A 20,369-nucleotide genomic window follows, 5' to 3' on the forward strand; every position below is an offset into this window, starting at 1 on the left:
GTGAAGGTAAACCACCTATAGACCCAGGATCACGTGGCTCCCCCAAACCCTTTTTCATCCATATAGTCCCCTGTACCAACTAGGGCATCTACAAATACTAATTAAAAACATGGAATAAAAATCTTCAAGCTCATATTACATAAAGTATCACAGAAATCCAGAACATCTTCATCTTCCCCGAACTCCTCCTCAACATCAGTTCCTTGCATCTCTGGCAGGGATGTGCAATGTTTTCAGGGCCAAAGGGCTGCACTCAACATGGAAGGGCATGCAGGCACCTTCCCCCATTTTCCAAGTGGGTGGGCCAGCCTCAAAATTAAATTTGTGTTCTTTAATTTAAAATGATGTTTAATAAAAATTAATTAAATCCAATTAACGCAATTACTCCCCAGATACTTATTTTTTCCCACTTCTGTCCCATAAAAAAATTACAACTGAACAACAACTTTGGAGAGGCTCTGGAGGTGTATCCAACACAGCTTTTACATTAGGAAGTTTCTTCTGTGTTTAGCTGAAATTTGTTACTTTGCCATTTCCAGCCTTTCATTCTATTCTGGGCCTCTGGAGCCACTAAAAACTACTCTGTCCAGCCCATCTGAAAGCAACTATGATGTTTCTTTTCTTAAGGTCTTCTACTGTTCTTCCAAGACTGAGTTAAATGTTGAAGTTTTCTGAACTCCAACTTATAGAGATTATGCTATAATATTTCTATAGGAACAAGCAGCTTTTCAGACAGTAGAAGTTTGTGCATTAAAAAAATATCAATTTCCTTCCTCCTCTATGGCCTTGGCTGATAGTTCAATCAAAGTGTGCTTCACAAGGATCATTTTCTTGTGACTTCACCTGAAACTGCCTTGATGGGTCATCTAATTGGTGGCCATGGAAGTTGCACAGTCCCTTCAAACTAAGACAATTTCCCATGTGATATTGATGTAGCTGTGCAATGTAGACTATGGCGCAGTTACATCAACTAATTATCTCATGGAGATCTGAGGCACGCATATTCAGAAGGAAACTGTTAGCTTTCTTCAGGAAAATAACAAGACGGCAGTGATAGGAAGAGGGGAAATACTCTTAGCAATTTGTCATCTTTGACCTCTTGTTAGCAGACAGCAAACTGACACCACCACCAACTCAACAGTAGAAGAAAAACATGGAAGAACAAGGCTGAGTGAAGAAGACAACCCTTGCTCTCTATCAAGCGATGGTGTCACTGCAAAGCTAACGAGCACGTGCCAATTAATCCCCAGCAGGTCCCCAATGATTGCTTTCAATGCAAGAATTAGAAGCCAAAAGGTAATTCAGAAATGGCAGAGGAGTGCAGCAAGAAAGCAAGAAACAATTCTTGTTCTTCAGCCCCAGAAGATCATCTCCTCAAGTATTCTGCGCCTCTTCTTTCCATACTGACAGCTCCCATCATTCTCTTATGGTACTGAAGGTCTGTTGCATCTGTTCTTCTGAATGTGTCATTGAGTAACTCTAATGCCAGACTCCCAATTAGGCCTCCAAAATGTCTCTGTTCAAACACGTCCTGTCATTTCGGGTATACACCAATGTATCTGTCATCTCTAAATGACAGAAGCACCAACTGGAATAGCAAGAAAAGATTAAACAGTATGCTTTGGAAGGATTCCATTTGCAGAAATTTTATACACAGCACAGCATCTCTCTCACCTTAGAGCAAGCCTCTAAAACAGTATATTCATGTATTGCAATTGAAATGTGATTTACAAATGCTGTGCCCAATAAATCAATTAGGAGGGTCACTTTACCACATTCCCCACTTCAGAAATTGGTAAATGAGCCTTTATGGTAACATTTTGAACTGCAAATATTTGCTGTTACTACTTTTGCAAATCCTTATTGAATTTTAGGAGTTTATGCAACAGGAAACTTCAGATGCCCAAACTGTGGTTTACCACTATGTGAAGGATCCTCGGAGGAACCAGACTCACACACCTCCTTTTCCTTCACCAAAATTTCCTCCTGGCTTGATTGCAAAAAACAACAATATATATTTGTTCTACAACCCAGGAGAGTAAGTCAGAAATCCTGGTTTACAAAGGAACTGTAGAGTATACTTTGCCAATCAGAACAAATGGCAAAATGATTTGCAGCAAAAGCAGCAGCTGCAGTGAGACCTCTCTCCATCTTACTTAGAACTGATGGAAATCTTCTCCCCCCTCAACAGTTGCTACTGTTGAGGCCATCAAGAGCAGCCCCTATGCCTACATTAAGGTCCATGACTTGCTGCATCTTCCAAGATTCAAGTAGTCAACATTGGTTTTCTTCCTCTTCCCTCCCAACCTTTTCCCCTGTTGCACTGCATCATCTATCAACTTGCAAACAGGAACCATCTTATTTCTCATCTTCGTTGCTGTGGAAGCCTTTCCAGATGAAGAGCTGGGTAAGGAGGGAGGGAGTCCCTGATCAGAGAAAATAACTCAGGACTTGAGTAGAGGAGTGGGTATATCATCCTGAGCATCTTTTAAAGCTTATTCTCATACAACACCAAATCACCCTGGTATGATCATTCTTCATGATGACGTAACTGAAAATTGTCTACTTGGATTTTAAAAAAAGGCTGAAGCTGCTTTCTTGTTTCTCAGTCAACCCTCCACCTACTGAACTGGGACTGAGAGTTATTCTAAGGAAAAAGCACGTGTTGATAGAGTAGATAAGATGCATCCTTAAAGATCATGAAGCTGCCCTTCACTGTGTTATGTTTCCCAAGAGATATTATACCTTTATCACTATTTTGCAATAGGTCCCAGCTTTTCCAAATCCTGAGAAGCAGCAGGATGAGGAAGAGCAGCCAGGCAGGCATGTTGTGATGCCACTTACCATGTCCCCGTGTGAAAGATCTTTGCCTTTGGAGCAGCTCTGTGTTGTCAGTCTTTAGCAACCATGGTCCATGGGTATTTCAAGGGCTAACAAAAAGGCTTTGGGAATCTTATGTGGCCTGGAGCCACAGGCCAACTTCTGCTACAGAAAGTGAAAGAAGGGATGGAAAAGGGCTCCGCAAATTATTGCAAACTTAAGACAAGTTCATGTGAGAAACAGGCAGGGCACAAGGAATGTTTGGCAGGGCGCATACATTGATAGAGCCATGAGTGTTTTCCCTTTGTTCTTATGAGGGCAGAGAGAGAGAGTGCAACCTCATTGCTCTTTATGATGGGACCCGTCGCAGCAGGTTTCCGAAGCTACATATGTAGGGAGGCTCAAATATTTTGTTCAGCTCCTGTTTTCAGGCAACTATGAGAATGGGGGTTAAAATATCCATCAGTTTTTACACCAAATTTTATTGCACAGTTCATGGATCAAAAACAACATTCCTGGAGGCAAAACTAATATGCCTATTTTCTGGTAAGTGTATATTTTAGGGTAAAATGTAACTGAAATTAGGTTTTTATTTAGTGAGCCTTTTGGTGTATGTGATTTGGCTGCTGAGTTGGATGAGTGTTATCTTTTTTGTTAATGAGGATTTAATTACATTTAATTATACTTTTAACTAAGAGTTTTAACTTCTTGTTGTTTTCCTTTTATTATTATTAGCTGCTTTGGGTTTCCTCAGTGGTGGAAAGATGAAGAGCAAATTCAGTAACAGTTAAATAATGCAGCTTTTTTTAAAATCTGAAATTGATGTAGAAACACAGCTAGGAATAAATTCACATGAAAGTGAGTTTCCTAGCTCTAACAGGATGCAATTAGATCCCCATGAAAGAGTGGGAATGAATGCACTTATCTTTCATGCTAAATATTTAGCCAGCATCCTTCGCCTGACTCATAAAAGAACCTTTCTCCTTACTTTATATGAAGCCTTGCCATCTTCCTTTTCAAAGGAAGATTTCATAATGTTCCTGAGGATTGTTTATGTTTGTGGAATGAAGATGGTCTGCGTCTGTTAGAGCAAAGAGGAACAATTGCGTATGTCCTCTTGCCACACCTCTTTTATACTGTTACTACTACTACTACTATTCATTGGACTTCTTATCCTAATCTCAAGACTCTTGGTGGTTTATAATAGTGACATCATAACAAATAAAACATGGTAAAAATTAAACTTGTTTAAGTTTACAAATAGTTGTAGGATCATACAATCATGCATTATTATAGGCCCTCCAGAATGACTCCATTTTTAGTAGTTTCTGGAATGCTAACACTACAACCCACCTCATATTAAAGGAAGGCGGTTCTGAAGTATAGATTCTGCCACAGAAAAGCAGCACCTGTGAGACTCTGTAGAATGTAACTTGCTGAATTGGGGACTACTAACAGTTTCTGGGACTCAGTTGGGACAAATGAGTCAGGTGGGTCAATTCTGGAGAAGGTAGTCCTGGAGATATTTCAGTTCGAAGCCATATAGTGCTTTTTAAGCACTTTGATTTGTACTCAAAAGCTAATCAGAAGCCAGTGCAGGACTTGGAGTACAGACTTCTTGTAGATATTAAAGAGCAGGGGAGAGAAAACCAAACCATGCAGCACCTCACAGAAGAGTGACTGGCCAATCTCTCCATTCCAACAACAACCAGTTGGAACTATCCACTAAGAAAGGAGCCTTCAATTCCTGCTTCTTGCAAATGGTCCAGAAGGGTACCCATGATTGATGGTACTGAAGGCTCCTGAAAGGTTTAAGAGGACCAGGAGGGATGCATTTCCTGACAAAGTTCATCAATAAGAGCAACCAGTGCCATCTGCATCCCATAATCTTCCCTAGAAAGGGGAGGTTAGAGGCAGGATGATAGTTATCAAGGAAGGCTGAGTCCAAGGAAAGCTTCTTAGGGAGGGGGGAGAGCACATCATCTTCCAAGGAACTGTATATGAAGTGGCAAACTAAGTTTATAGGGTGAATTATATTAGTAACAACTCTCTTAACCCACAGCCGAGCAAGGCTGGAGGAGGTAATTCTTCCTCCACTTAACTGATATGTCACTAAATATCTCCAGAAGGTTCATTAGCTTCGTTGTAATTGCTATTGGCATTAGATGTCCAATAGTCTAGCAATTTATTTATTTATTTGTGTTTCTAATTTTGTCACCGTCCATCTCACTCAAAGAGTGACTCTGGGCAGTTTACAATAAAATTGTGATAATTTTTCTTTTTTTAAAGCGGATTTGCATTTTATGTCTATTTTATTTATCACTGACTCTCTTCAATAGGTAATGCGTCTTTTGGTTTGTGGAATAAATTATTAATTATTATTCTAAAATAAATAAGTAGCAATAATCATAAAGTTCATTCTTTGGCCCAAGGCTGAATCCTCTCAAATTAAACCCCGTATATTCAGCCAATTTCTCAGTGGATGCCTGGAGCTAAGCCGAAGTTCGTCATTAAATGCCACAAAACGGTATCACTTGGCTATAGAGAAGGCCATCAAGAAAAGAGAGAAGAGGAAAAAGGAACTTTCTGGCCCTTCAGGTAGCTTATGGCACATACCAGAAGGCATGTGAAATACTTCTAAGATCTTGATGTACTTTTGGCAAGATACAGATTGCTACAAGAAACTTGACTCTCATGAATTCCCAGCTCAGGACCAGATTCAATGTTTAAAATAAGGCTAATCTTTATAATCGAATGGTCCTTCCCACGCTTGTCATTTCTGAAGGCTTTGTAGTCAAATATAGAGCCTTTGTGAAGAGATAAAAATTGTTCAAGTGCTTAATAATTCACACACACAGACACACACACACACACACACAAAGGCAACAGTAAATAACTCCTGGCTTCCTGAGCACCGTGACAGCAACAGTTGAGATTATTTGGTTAAGCCTCTGCCTCAGTGATTAATAGATATTATTTTAGCTGTGAATGATGAGTTTAAAGCAATATCATTATGTAAATGAATTGTACTTTAAGACACTACTTTATAGCCTAGTATTCTGTGAGCTATTGGCTGCCTGTTGACTCATACTGGTATAATCTTGCTCCATGCAGTACTCTCCAGGGATGTAGGACAACAATATCCACAATTCCCAGCTATCATATAAATTATAGGGTGAAACAGCCTAACATGTCTGGGAAGCACTGTGTTAGAGAAAGGAGCTTGTAGCAAATAAAGGTAGAAGTGTATATACATATTAAATAATTCGGCTTGCTATAATTCATAGATGACAGGAATCTTTAATCCATTTCATAAAAAAATAAAACGATATATCCCTTAATAAGGAATAACCACCAAAATATTAAAAAGCTCCAAGATAATGATGTTCTAAATGTTTATGACAAAAGTGGGAAGAGAGGAAATCAAGCTTCTCTGTAAAGCTGCCCGTGGTGGTCCTCTGAAATTAATGCTTAATTAAGATCTTAAGACCTGGATTGGAGAACTCTCAAAGGTTTACAAAAGATTTTTGCTGTCTTTGTGGACGAGATTCCCATTCAGGCTGAGAGTAACTGAATCTATGTCATATAGCAAGCCCTGGAGAACCTACAAACTCATAGCTGCCAGGTCTAATCCACCCTTCAGGGAAAGCACCCTAGCTCACCCAGAGGGAAAGGAGAAGTAAAATGTGATCCTAGTTGTTTTAATTGTTTTTCGGTATCATTCTATAACTGGAATTGAGTTTAGGGCACAAGTTTATGATTGTTCGTGCCTGGAAAACAGGCCTCAAAAGATGGTACTAGGGAATTTTTACTGCGTTCTTTTGCCTGCACACCACTCTAAAATTCCAGCTTGTCTCTCATGGTATTTAACAGTGGAAGAATGTAGACCTGGCCTTGGGACAGAAGAAGGAATGACTGAACCATTAAAAAAGAGTTTTAGAAAAGATTAATTGGATTACTCGATTACCCTTGAGAAAGCAACTCAAGAATAACCCCACATTGATTTTTGGGTGGGGGAGGGATATGAAATGGAATAGGAACTCTGGCAGGGTTTCCAGATTGTGTTATTTTACCCTACAACAATGAAGAGCATTCCTGGAATTCCTGTAGCATCTGTTTCTTGATCTTGCTTATCTCAAGGGCTGAAATTAACATATTAATGAAACTACCGTGGGATTTTATCCAGAGGCTTGGCTGCAATATATTAGTAATATGTAGATGATACATCATACAACCTAGATTTTTCACTATGAATCCCCAGGGAAGCTGGTGAACTTCACAAAAGGCATTTGAAGAAATGTTTGGGATACATGGAGGACAATAATCTAAAACGTAATTTAAATCTGATGGAACTACTTTAATGTGAAAATCTGCTGTCTGGAATGGGACTCCATTGGTTTTAGATAAGACTGCGTTTCCTCCAAAGATTCAAGTTCATAGCTTTGGGCTTTTGCACTCATCACTGGATAACAGAAAAACTGTAATGATGGTAGTATCAAGTTGAGTTTGCTACATCAGTTGTGACCATCACAATACCCCTAGGTGGGGTTGCTTTTTAAACAGGTTTTGAAACAGCATGTGCTTGTTTGAGTGCTTTTTGTGCTAGATGTCAGATTGCATAATATCTTCTGGAAGGGTACTCAGAAACTAATGCCCACAGCCACAATCTATCAAAAAGGTTCAAAACCAGAAGGCAACTTCACTGCTAGTTCCAGTAGACAACAGTGAGCTGTATTAACTAGCAATCCTATTCAGTTCTGGTTCTGGTTTAGGAAGCAAAATGATTGCTTATAACATTATAAAAACAAATGTTATATTTTCTAATAGTTAATACTAGAAGACAGAATTTATAAAGACTGTATTTATGAACAGCAAGTAGAAGGCCTGTCTAAGGCACACAATGAAATCAAGTTAGAACAAGGACTGCAAGGGAGGAACACTGAGTTATGGTTGCACCCGCCAGCATGTTGTGCCCCACTGTACTGAACAGTGAATTTCCTCATCAGCAGCCCCTCTGCTTGTGGCATGATTTTCTTTCCTCTCCAGTGTAACACTTCCCTGGCTAGTGTGTCACATGAATTTAAAACTACACTGACAATGTTGACAATCAGCCAAAACAGAAGCTTGGAAGAAAATGATGCTTTGGAGGTAAAAACGGTAAGCAGTGCAATCACCGAAGCCCAAATATGTCTTGATAAGCCGTAAAAGCCCAATGTCGCTCTTCCCACAAGAGCTGCTGGACAGAGAGGTTGGGTGTATCCCTTCGGCAGCTCTCCGTTTAGCGGAATGGAATGGGGGGCAGGTGTTCCTTCCAAGGAACTAGTGGAGACCATTTTGCCTCCAGAGCATCTTAGAAAACTTTAGACTTGGAGTCAGTCAACACCTCCTGAAAAAAGATCTTCATTGGATCTTCACTGCAATAGCGGTGATGAAACGGAAGATCAAAAAAGAGAAAAACGGAAGGCCTGAAGTTCCCAGATTAAGACTCTAAATCCCATGGTGGCTTCCTCCACTGACTGTGAGATAATGAAAATCCAAGCTGCAGAAAAAGGACTTATTGCTGCATCACAATCTCACTCTTTTTGGAAAGTTGATGGCAGAAACATGGGGTGGCCTGGGGAGAACAAAAATGCTAGGAAGAGGATTGTATGTGCTGTGTGCACAGAATGCTGTTTTTACTTTTCCCCCTCCCTTCTTCCAAAGATGTGGGCAGAGAACATGACCACTTCTCTTGCTTTTGTCAGAAACTGATCAAAACTGAAGTGCTTCCCGAGTTTGAAAATGTTAAGGGCAAATTCTTTATTACAGAAAAAAAAGTCCAAGTTGAAGACTTCTGTCCAAAAGAAAAACAATTTTTTTTTTTAGAAAGTTAGAACTTGGGATCAAGCACTTCTTTTGATGAACAAAGAAAATGGGGCCAATGGTTTTACATTCTTGTCCTGGAGCTAGCTCAGAACAGCAACATTGACCAGAGCAATCTTACCTTTGTTTTCCAACTTGAGTTCTTCTGCAAGTAAGCTGTCCTGCCTATTGCCAAGTACAAATGCCAGAAATGAGAGAATCAGGGCGTCCAAGATTCCAATAATGGCCAAGATATAAGCCCAGCGGATTGAACAAGCTCCCAGCGTGTACTTGTCTGTTTTCTCACCGCACATCCGTTTCACTTCTTTTGCATCCCAGCCATCAGGATAAATCATACAACCAAGGATAAGGCAGGCAGCTGGGAAGGTAAAAGTGTTTTGGGAGCAGGGAGAGAGAAGGGGAGGGGAAGAACAAAAAATGAGAAAAAGAGAGAGAGAGGTGATAAAAACGTCAACCATGCAATAGTTGTATTTCATAATTATATCCATACTTAGCTAATAGTTATTAAAGCATCTCCAGGATTGTGTCTTTCATAAAGAGCTTACTTAAGGGTAAAACATATACAATGTGCAGGAAGTTAAGATATGTCCTTTCCATTCCCAATCCTGTCAATTAAAAGAAGTTACTACCCCAGTAATCCTTTTCACTTACCCTATACTTGTATAAAAGGCCACCGCAAATCAAAGTGACTCATACACTGAGGGCAGAGGACAAACAGGATATCACATAAATTAAAAGTCTGCGAAGCATCACATGCAAATCCACAAAGAGGAGACCCAACTGTATTAGTCATGGCTAACATCAAAAAATCAACTGCTGAACTAGGATGAAAAATTAGGGTTAAAGCAGGAGGATATGTATTTAAGGAACATACAACCCCACAGTCTGTACTTTATCCTTCAACAGCTCATTCCTCATTTGTTAAATATGTCCCAAGTGGCCAACGAACATCCATCAAGAACTGAGCTTGATGTGTGTACCAACTTCACAGCAGACCATAATCCCCATCCTGCTTCCTACTTTGCTCCCTTAATTCTTCATGGCTTTCTGTTTCTTTTGTTAAACAGAACTAACCAAATCAGCTAAGAGCCAAATATATTGGCAGAAGTGAAAATTACAATTTCACCACAACCTTCTTCTGCCCTAAATTTCTTAATCCACATTTTTACATCTTATGCATCCTTTGCATGGCAGGTGAAGATCTATCCAGTAGTTCCCTTCAGGATCTCTCTATATTTGTTCATCTTGTTCAGTAAGCCATTTTGGTATTTTGTTTGAAAACGTTTTTCACCCATTGGTTATCAGTTACAAGATGTAATAAAAATATTCAATTCAATAATCTTCCTTTTTTTAAAAAAATACATCCTCCTCATCTACTTAAGACATAGCAGGAAGTTCCCACAATTTTTATAAAAGGAAGCTTCTTGCTAGCAAATATTGAGCTAAGGAGAACAGACTACTTTCATGGACAAAGAGCTGGAGCATGAGACACTTCTATATTTATTTTTCTGCTCACTGATCTGATTATTAAAATGCCTAAATTAGCTTTTTTCCAGATTTGTCACAGTCAGTAGGAGTGAACAGAGAAGCATACATTTGATTTTTAAGTTTAATTTGGTTTGCTTGAAAGAGTCAGTAGGCTCCAGAAAATATCTAGTATAAAATGAGCAGTTGAGAAAATCCAGTGTGTCTATGTAGCTATTTAATTATAAGCTTTAAACTATGCAGGAATGGGGACTCAGAAGCATGTGTTAAATTAAAATAATACCAAACAAAACACAGATGGCTGTCCATCTTCTTTAAACATTTAAAATTGATTTATGCAATATTTAATTAAATTCCAGCTCTGTTGAATGTCAGCTGAAATATCTTGACACATGTCATCTTCAGAAAGCAAAGAAAGGTATTCCTTTCACTTTAACGCACAATTTTACTAAATTCTATTCTAATTAGCAATCTTCACATCCCACAAAATAATCCAAAGTGCAAGGCAATAATAATTCTTGGATTATCTCACAATGTTTTCACTTTGCCTGAAAGCAGAGCAGCATTTCTTGAGATGCAGTTTGGGCATTTTGCTTATCAGTTACAAGATTTTAAGATCTTAAATTAAAACTGATCATAACAGAGTCTATCAATACATCACATAACTTGAAAGTTCAAACTGGGACTGTTTAATCTTTCCTAGAGGTCAAGATCATTTTCTGGATGCAACAAATTCCTTGTTTTGCTCACTTAGCTCCCCTTTCTGCTATCACCTTGTTTTGATATTGAAGCAGATGTGCTCAGAGGTAAAAGTGGCAGTCATACATTAAAAAAAAAATCTTTATTTCAGCAACTATGCATGCTGTCATTTTTTTAAAGACCAGTATCTATTTCTATACTCTACATACTGTATGTGTTAAAATAAATAAAAAAAACATGATGGGCATATCATAAGGAGGAAAGCAGGAGGAGCAATCAGTTAAAGGAGTCTCAACAGTCTCCATCAAGACAAGTCTCTCCATACTGTTCCATTTGGTAATTCAAATGCCTATATAAGATAGCAACCATAATGGGTAAACTAACTAAAGCCTTATTCAGTTATTGAAATAAAATGGCACTACTTCTGAACATCTTCACTACCTGCAGATCTCTGTTGGTGATACCTTTTCGGCTGTTTAGTTATACGTCAAACTGACCATCAAAACTTGCTGTAGCCTGTCAAGTAAGCAAATAAGTGAACCAAATGAACATTGGAGTCTGCAGCTATAGGGAGAGAGAAACCAGGAAACAGTATGGACATTTTCCTACATATGGTTATGGCGGCAGTAGATTGCTTAACACTGACACCAATCAAAATGGAAACATATAGAGCTGATAGGCTTAGCTTGGTATAGGAAGTGGTATAATGTCCACCAAAGTGTTGGCATTTTCTGTTATCTGTCTAATAGTTTCTGACATAGCAGCAGTACTAACGTATCTATGGTTGATTTATTGTAAACCGCCCAGAGTCACTCTTTGAGTGAGATGGGGGATGGTGAAATTCGAAAAACAAACAAACAAACATAAATAAATAATTTCCATTACCTCCTCACTACCACAGATGTACTTTTCAGTGGCAACTTCCATAAATGTGGAGTCCTTGGTGCTCTCTGAGCCTTGTTGTTTTCTTGCAGACATTTCATTGCCAGACTAGGCAACTCTTCAGTGCGAACAGGGAGTGGAACTTGCTCTCTTTTTATATACCGTGGCTTGCCCTGCTTGTGTTGGTGGGGGTGTTGTTCTCTCCAACTAGCAGTCAGAAGACACGATGAGAACTCCTTAATCTCACAACACATGGACAGACTCAACCATAGTTTCAACTGGGAAACAGGGAGCACCCTAGACCAAGCCAAATCCAAAAACGCCAGAGAATTCCTGGAAGCCTGGCATCCAGACAAAGCAGCCATCAACAGACCCATAGAGGTAAACAACATTTACATACCGTTCAAAAGAGACAATAGAAAAGCCAAAAGACCAGTACACTCCCTTGCCAGCAATCAACACCCAGATAGGCAAAAATCTACACTAGGATTAACACCAGATGAGCCATCAAACAGCACAATACACCCTAATCAAGGAACTATTAACTCAGGCAATCAACCAAGCAGCAAACAACAGCCCAGTCAAAGAACTCCCAAGGAGAGAACAGCACCCCCACCAACACAAGCAGGGCAAGCCACAGTATATAAAATGAGAGCAAGGCCCACTCCCTCTTCGCACTGAAGATGTTGCCTAGTCTGGCAATGAAATGTCTGCAAGAAAACAACAAGGCTCAGAGAGCACCAAGGACTCCAAAGAGAGAAAAGTACCAAACAAACAAACAAACAAACATGATGTTGCCATATGATGCAGTCATTCAATCTCTCTCACCCACTGTCAAATATCAAAACTTAGAAGTCATAAATTTCCAAAATTATTAAGAGTTGGCATGGTGGCAGTTAAACTTCAAAGTACAGGTTTACTGCTGATAATAGTGTTTGGCTATTGCAGCATGTTTTTATGAAGTTGAGAATTCTCCATGCAAATTATGTGTGAAAAGCTTCCACAATCAAGTGCCCTCATTCATCTGTTTCCAGCTTTGCTTTCCTCTTTTTGTTCTCTCCATTTTTATTTAGACCACCAGCGCTTCAAAGTAAGGTGCCATCTTGTTGGTTTTGCTCCTGATTTGCTATAAAGCTTCATATGCATCAGAACCTTCATCAACATAAGGACCTCCAGATATGCTAGACTTTCATTCCTATAATCTTATATATTTGATTCCCATAATCCCATACTGTACATCTGGATGGTAATGGTAAGGTATGCTGATATGCATGAGAGGCAAAACAACATTACAGAAAGATACCTGAGGGCCTGGAGATCCATTTCAACTGTATTTCCCCCCCCATCCCACCTTTTTTAAAAAGAAGCCTAAATCATTTTAAGTATAAAACTCTTTTTTAAAATTACTTATAGCTTGAGTCCTGCAATACCTTAAGGACAATCGAAGAAAAATTGCCCGTTCTTCCTCTTTCGTCCTGCACCTACCTGTATCTGCACCAAAATTCTTCTGAGAATCAGCCTTCAACAGCTGGGGTGGAAGACTGCTAGAGGGAGAAGAGGGTAAGAAGATTTCCTTCTATGAATATAATTCATTTCAAACCCCAAATCCAATTCTTTCCCCCAGCAGCTTCCTGTCCTCATCTCTAGAAAAGATTTTTGGGTATGCAGGAGGAGATAGAAATGTTTTCTTCTATGAATTTCCTTAAGTTAATTTACCTTAGGGTCTAAGCTGATCTTGCTGTGCAAAAAAACCCAAAACCTTTTTGGTATAGGTAAAGGTGGAATCAGCTGAAAAATATGTTCAGTTCCATGCAGAGAACAAAACCCTCAAAATTGTGAATTTTCTTTTAAGACCAAACACTGCTGTTTGGGGACTGGAACAGTTTGAAGTAGAAATAGTTTGCATATCCCTACTTAAAAATATGTTTTCCTTTAGGCTTGAACCCAAACTCTCAAAACAATACAGCTCTCAGGATAGCCAAGTTTTATTTCACACTTGAACCAAAACAGAGGGCTTAATTTCCTGCTCAGAACAAAACTCTCAAGCTTTGTTTCGTGCCTAGAACCCTCAAAACAGCTTTTTCACTGTTAAAATGTTTTGCACATCCCTAGATTCAATTAGTCCTTTGATTATAACCACTGAAGAAGCACATACTGAGAGATCTGACTAGAAAGAGAAGATCAGATAAAAGATAAAATTGAACAAGGCTTCCTATTGGACTCTTTAGGTTGCCCTACACTTGATCTCACTCAGAGATAGCTCTGGGCAACCTCTCCAAAGTAGTGATATTGGTGTCCAATGAGACAGGCAACCAATGATATCGTTTTCCATCATGGACAATGACATAATTGAAGATAAGCTGCAAAATGCACCAACAGAAAGGATGCTGGAAGCTGCCTGTCGGAGCATATCTCCGCATCTCAAACTTTGCGAACCTGACTTGGTTGAGCTTTTCAGTAGTGCTGAAAACTGTTGAAATTCATTGTTATTGCAGTGAAACAAAGTTATTTAATATGATTCTCTATTTTCCAGAAATGTCTTCTTAAGACCAAATTTTACTTTTTTAAAAGATTTTTTAAATCCCGCCTTTATTATTTTTATAAATAACTCAAGGTGGGTCATTAACTCAACATACCTCATACTCCTTCCTCCTCCCATTTTCCCCACAACAACAACCCTGTGAGGTGACTTGGGCTAAGAGAGTTGGCCCACAGTCACCCAGCCGGCTTTCATGCCTAAGTGTCATGTTCCCCGTTGCAAGGCATAAGTGCATCACAACGGGGAACATGCACATCAGGAAAGAGGAAGGGATAGCCATTGTCCCATCAACCACACACATAATCCCTTAAGCACACATAATCCAAAACCCATCAACGCATAATAGAAGAGCAACTCAAACAGGACATGGAAACCACCAACGGATCGGGGGAACTCCCACCCAATACCCTGGGGGACGCACCTGCACCGGACGGAGGCAAGGAAACAAAGAGAAGACATCGGAGATAGCCCGGAAAGCCCATCAGAGAGCGATACCGGCGCTAAGCACCATCCGGACCTGGCTTTGGGACAATGGGGGGTGGAGGAGAGCAAGGTCCGCCACTAAAGTATAAACGGGGCACCCTGCCACCACACCCCCATTCCTGTCTTTTTTCTCCGTATGCATTCTACCTCAGTAAACTCGGAAATCCTTAGACCCTCTAAGTGAGTCCGTGTCTTATTTGAGGTAAGGGCTATCCTTGACACTAAGGCAGAACTCACAGACTCCTGGTTTCTACTCTGATGCCTCTAGACCCAAACTGCATGATGATGATGATGATGATGATGATGATGATGATGATGATGATGATAATAACAATATGATGATGATGATGATGATGATGATGATGATGATACAATGTTAAATGTATCTTCTATTTAGGTTTAGCTCATTTTCCATCTTTTAGATGAATTGCCTGTTAATGGCTCCTGCATTGCCCTGGAAAGAAAACAAATCTGAGCATTAAGCATTCTGTCCCCAGGAAGAAAATAAATTACACTGGTTGCCAGTTGGCTTCTGCGTGCAATTCAAGGTCCTGATTATAATCTACAAGCCTTTTGTGGTTTAGGGCCAGATTATCTGAGGAACCACATATTCCCAGTTGTTTCTTCCCTCCCACATGGTGTGACAGAGCCAGCTTGCTCTGGGTCCCATCTATTGAACCAGGGTTCTCCAAAGTGGTCAGTATGACCCCCAATGGTCAAAGAAGTATCCAAGGGGTTGATAAATGGCTGAGGGTCAAAAGGGGGTCGAGTAAATGGCTGGGGATCACTAGGTGGTTGATAAATGATGGAAGATCAATTGGGGTCAATTAATCTTTTGGGGTCTCTGTAGAACTCCACACCAGTCCCTAGTCCTGAAGGTGAGGTGGCTAGTAGCAAAACAGTGTTACTCAGGGCTGGATGGTCAGTCTCCAGCAAAAGCAGCCTTGAATTGTCTCTATCAGCTGTGTGTTGTTACTGGCCTCGTTTACCAGTGTGGTTTGTGTTGTGTGTCTGTGACCTTCCACCCTCCCCCTTCTCTTTCTCATCTCCTCTGTCCTGGGAAAGATATACATACATGTAGTATTCCTGCTCACCTCCCTTACTGAGTGTACTCCCCCACTTCACCATTCTCCAACCAAATATCAGTGCCCTTGTTGACATTAATCAGATGTACCCTTCCCATTAATGATATCAACAGTTTCAGTAAAAAGGTATGTTCAACCTTGTATTTTTCATATTTTAAGTATTACCTATTTTTTATGAAGTTATTTTATTGCTATTCGTAGTACTATTAATTGAAGTGGTATTTATGATTTTCATATAATAAATGTGTGGGGGTCAATAAACAATCTGAAACTTCATAAAGGGGTCAATGAGCTGAAAAGTTTGGGGACCCCTGGATTAAGCCTTCTCGGTCATGGTGCCTACGCTCTGGAACACCATTCCCACCCCGCTTGAGATTTATAGAGCCCCACCCTGGCCCTGTTTAAACAAGTCCTTAATATGTGGTTCTATCCCCAGGCCTTGAGTTAGTGATGGTCCCTTTGTATGGTGTTTTGGTTTTTTAAGTGATTGGGATTTTTTCCTCCAGATATTTGAGGATTTCTATCTTTTGTAGTGTTTTACTGTATTCTGCAGGCCACCCACAGTTGTAAATGAATGGGGAGGTCTATATGCTCTATAAATAAATAAATAAACTTCTGTGGGGGGTTAGGTTTTGTATTATTTTTTAAATAGTAAAACAGCACTAGTCTGTTAACTAAAAAGCAAGAAAACAGTGGAGTTTATATGACTGTAAGAAGTGTTAATAGCGATAGCCCTCTACACTCACAAAAGCAAATGTGTGAAGACACTCAGAAAAAAAAAAAGAATGGAAATCACACCGTAATAAGTGAGTGAAGGAATCAGAGCAATCCCAAAAGAAAATGGCACTTGCTGAGGCGCACTCAAAGAGGGTCAAGATTGAGAAGACACTGAGGAAAAAAATAAAGTGGGCAATCTTTGAAATGGTACTCTCCTTTAATTGGCTTCAGAGGCAAGTGACTGAGAAAAGGAGTTTGCTAAGCTGTAGCACATACTGTCGGCGTTCCGTTTAGTCATGCCGGCCACATGACCACGGAAGTGTCTACCGACAAATGCCGGCTCTTCGGCTTTGAAACGGAGATGAGCACTGCCCCCTAGAGTCGGACACGACTGGACTTAATGTCAAGGGAAACCTTTACCTTTACCACATACTGTACAATAATGGATGGATATAACTGCAGAGATCTGGCAGCAACCAGAGGTTAGATTTTGTACCTTGTCTTCAGTTGTACAATGAGGAACAATTCAGCCTAAGAATAAATCAGGGAGAATGGTTTTGTCATGATCTAACAGATGCTCGTGATTTTCATATGGCCAGATTACCTAGAACACTTCAACAAGGGAAAAAAGTAATTTGCCTTAACCAAAAAAGCAATTCCTTCCCTCCCTCCGTCCCTCCTTCCTTCCACCCAGTGGTGAAGTCTTTGGATATGGTGCAGGGAGAGACGGGTTCTAGGCTGCCTTCAGTTATGGAAAGTCCCTAGGTGACTTTGGGGCGGTTACTCTCTCTCAGTCTAATGTACCTTAAGCTCTTTAAAGAAAAGCAGGATATAAACCTAACAAATGATAAAGAAGTAAAATTTACTGTTATACTTGATCACTTATATTAGAAGTTTATTTATTTATTTTATTTGTCAAATTTCTCTGCCACCCATCTCGTACACAACGATGCTGGGCGGCTAGTTGTGTATATAGAAACATGGATTTTTCTTAACGTATTTGTTTATTCTGTCCAGATCTTTGTGACTATGGCACACAATTTAAATGGAGAGAAATGGACCCTGTCCCCGAAACTCAACATTATGGCTTACGTCCTGGGAAAATGACCCAACACTACAGCTGAAGCATCCAAATCTGCTGTAAATAAGTGTGTAACACTATAAGCTTACTGAACTAAAAGTGATCACTTGGAAAGATAGGTATTTTCAGTTGGAGGGTATCTTGAGAAAAACGAATTGGATGTGTCAAGTTAATCAGTAACATAGAAAGGTTATCGAGAGATGTTTGAAAGCAAGCTTATTTAGAGAAAGTGTGGAGAGAGAAGGGAGAGTTTTCTAGATAATTAATTGAAAGGTCAGTCCAAGGAACAACATGACTGCATTCAAAGAACAAGGATGTTTTGCAGTATCTATTTTCCAAACACACTGTCATTTGATATTTTTGTACAGATCCAAAAATGGGAGGTGGGCAGAGGAGGAAACTTACGGTCATGAAGGTAAGCTCACTATCATATTCAAGATGACAATGTTCCTTAAAATTGTCTCTTTGTGGAAAGAAGAAAACAAATAACTTTTAGTTGAGTTCTTTTAACATAACAAATGCTAAAAACTGGATTATAATGATGAGTCTTTATCATTTTCTATGTTAAAAGATAAATACCATTTGTCTGTCGCTATCCATAGGCAGTATTCACAACTACAACTCTTATTGACATCTCGATTTGGACTAGCAGCATTTTCAATTTCAGAGATACCTAATTTATTCGAAGTGATTACATTCTGTGAGGAAAAAAGCTTGCTATTAGTCTTTGTAAGTATCTCTTACTAATAAACAATATGCAAATCTTAAAAACCAAATGGAAAAAAGAATTAGAGATCCTATTTTGTCTAAACAATGGGAAACTGTTTTAACCTCAATATCAACAATATCAACGATTTTGATAACGGCTTATTTAACAAAAAATTAATATTTTAGACTAATTGGACCCTGTTGCATTTGTGTAGAAAAGGAATGAGTAAAATGTCATGTTAGAGATGCAATGAGAAAAACCCTTCATTTAAATATGGTTTTGACATATCCTGAAACTATTATATTTTTTATAATTTTATTAAAAACTAATACAAACTAATAAAAAGTAAAAAAAAAAGAAAGAAAACAAAGAGAAAGCTAAAAGTGCAAGAAAGGAAAACAACTAAAAGAAAAATAGAAAAGAAAAAAAAGATACAAAGTAGCTTCCGATCTTCTTTACAGCAGTTACAAGTACAATTATAAATTTACCTCTTTCTCTAAAGTTACAATATGTCTCTCTTCTTTCTATGATCTATCCTGTCTAATCATCAAAACCATAAATTCATAAGTAATTTTTTTCTCTTTTCCGCAAAAAGTCAGTAAGAGGTTTCCAGTCAGCAATAAACATAGGTACTGTCTTTTCCATAATCAAAGAAGTCAATTTGGCCATCTCAGCAAGTTTCATCATCTTCACCAACCATTCCTCCATTGCGGATAGTGCCAAATCTTTCCATCTTTGTGCATGCAATAATCTCATTGGAGTTATATTAAAAAACAAAGTTCCATGACTTTTTTCCAACTGTTTGTCTATTGGTCCCAAAAGGAAGACCTTGGGTCTCAATTGTATATTAATCTTTAAAATCCTCTGAATCAGTGTATGTATTTGAATCCAAAATTTTCTAGCTTTTTTACACATCCACCAAGCATGATCAAATGTCCCTTCTTGTTGTTCACATTTCCAACATGTATTTGAAGTGCCTTTATACATTCTAGACAATTTCTCTGGTGACACATACCAATGGTATGTATGTTTGTAAAAGTTCTCTTTAAGATTATACCAATTTATCCCATCAAAATTGAATCTTTTTCTGTTTTAATTATCAGTCAAAAAAGAACACTCTTTTCTCTTATGCAAGATTCTAATAGGAATTTGAGTACAATTACATCAGTATTATCAATCTTCAGTCTTCTATTGAAACGCTGCTGCAAAACTTGATCCCTTGTATCCTTCCTGACAAAGTGCACCAAGACATCCCTTGGAACATTTCTTATTCTCCCAAATCTTGTATTTATTCTATATACTTTATCAATTTCTGCCTCTGGACAATAAGGCTCTTGAGGTTCCCTGGAAGTATCAGTTCATTCAAACTGACATTCAGCCGGGACATTTAATGCCTTTCAAGAGTCTGCCATAATGAACCCAGCAACAGGAGGAACATCAACAGCAGTCTTGGCCCTTTCACCACAAAATGGAGATATGGATAATGACAATGAATATGGCACCGAGTGGGGTGGGAGGTGTGCAGTTGTCAGAGCCACTCTTGATTCTTTCCTGGCTGCTCAAAAGTGAGATAAAGCGCATTTCATGTAATATTGAGGCGCAATTCATCCTTAGGAAGAGTCTATGTCTCACCTTTGCTAGAGTGATAAAGCTGGGGAGAGAAACATCTAAACAACGCTAATTAATATAATGTTTTATAGAGCAAACTTACCAAAAGCAAAAAATGAAACAAAACAAGATGAAATATTTCTTGTTTGCTGAACAACAACAACAAAAAAAAGCTGGAAAGTCTGCAGTTGCACCATGTAGGTTTCAGAAATGTCCTTCCTCAGTAAGTTGCATTTTCCTATGCAACTTCTACAAGTATCTCCAATATATACTTTTTTCTATTCAACTACAAAAATAAACACATTTTAATGCAACTTTCCATATATATGCTTCATTTCAACACAACCTAGCTCTAATATATTCTGTTTCATGCCACTTTCCCAAAGATATTCTGAAAAT

General features: G+C 39.0%; 1 protein-coding gene across 1 annotated transcript in view; it reads right to left on the minus strand.

The window, feature by feature from the left end:
- Positions 1-705: 705 nt before the first annotated feature.
- Positions 706-20,369, minus strand: part of LHFPL3 (LHFPL tetraspan subfamily member 3) — a 167,937-nt gene continuing 148,273 nt past the window's right edge. Inside the window, exons 2-3 of the mRNA XM_063308040.1 lie at positions 8,804-9,040; positions 706-1,588 (exon numbers count right to left, since the gene is read on the minus strand). Coding sequence (XP_063164110.1) covers positions 1,569-1,588; positions 8,804-9,040 — 257 coding nt within the window. The 3' untranslated portion in view covers positions 706-1,568. The remainder of the gene's footprint in view (positions 1,589-8,803; positions 9,041-20,369) is intronic.

The sequence above is a fragment of the Candoia aspera genome, chromosome 7, assembly GCF_035149785.1.
Source record: "Candoia aspera isolate rCanAsp1 chromosome 7, rCanAsp1.hap2, whole genome shotgun sequence".
Lineage (NCBI taxonomy): Eukaryota > Metazoa > Chordata > Lepidosauria > Squamata > Boidae > Candoia > Candoia aspera.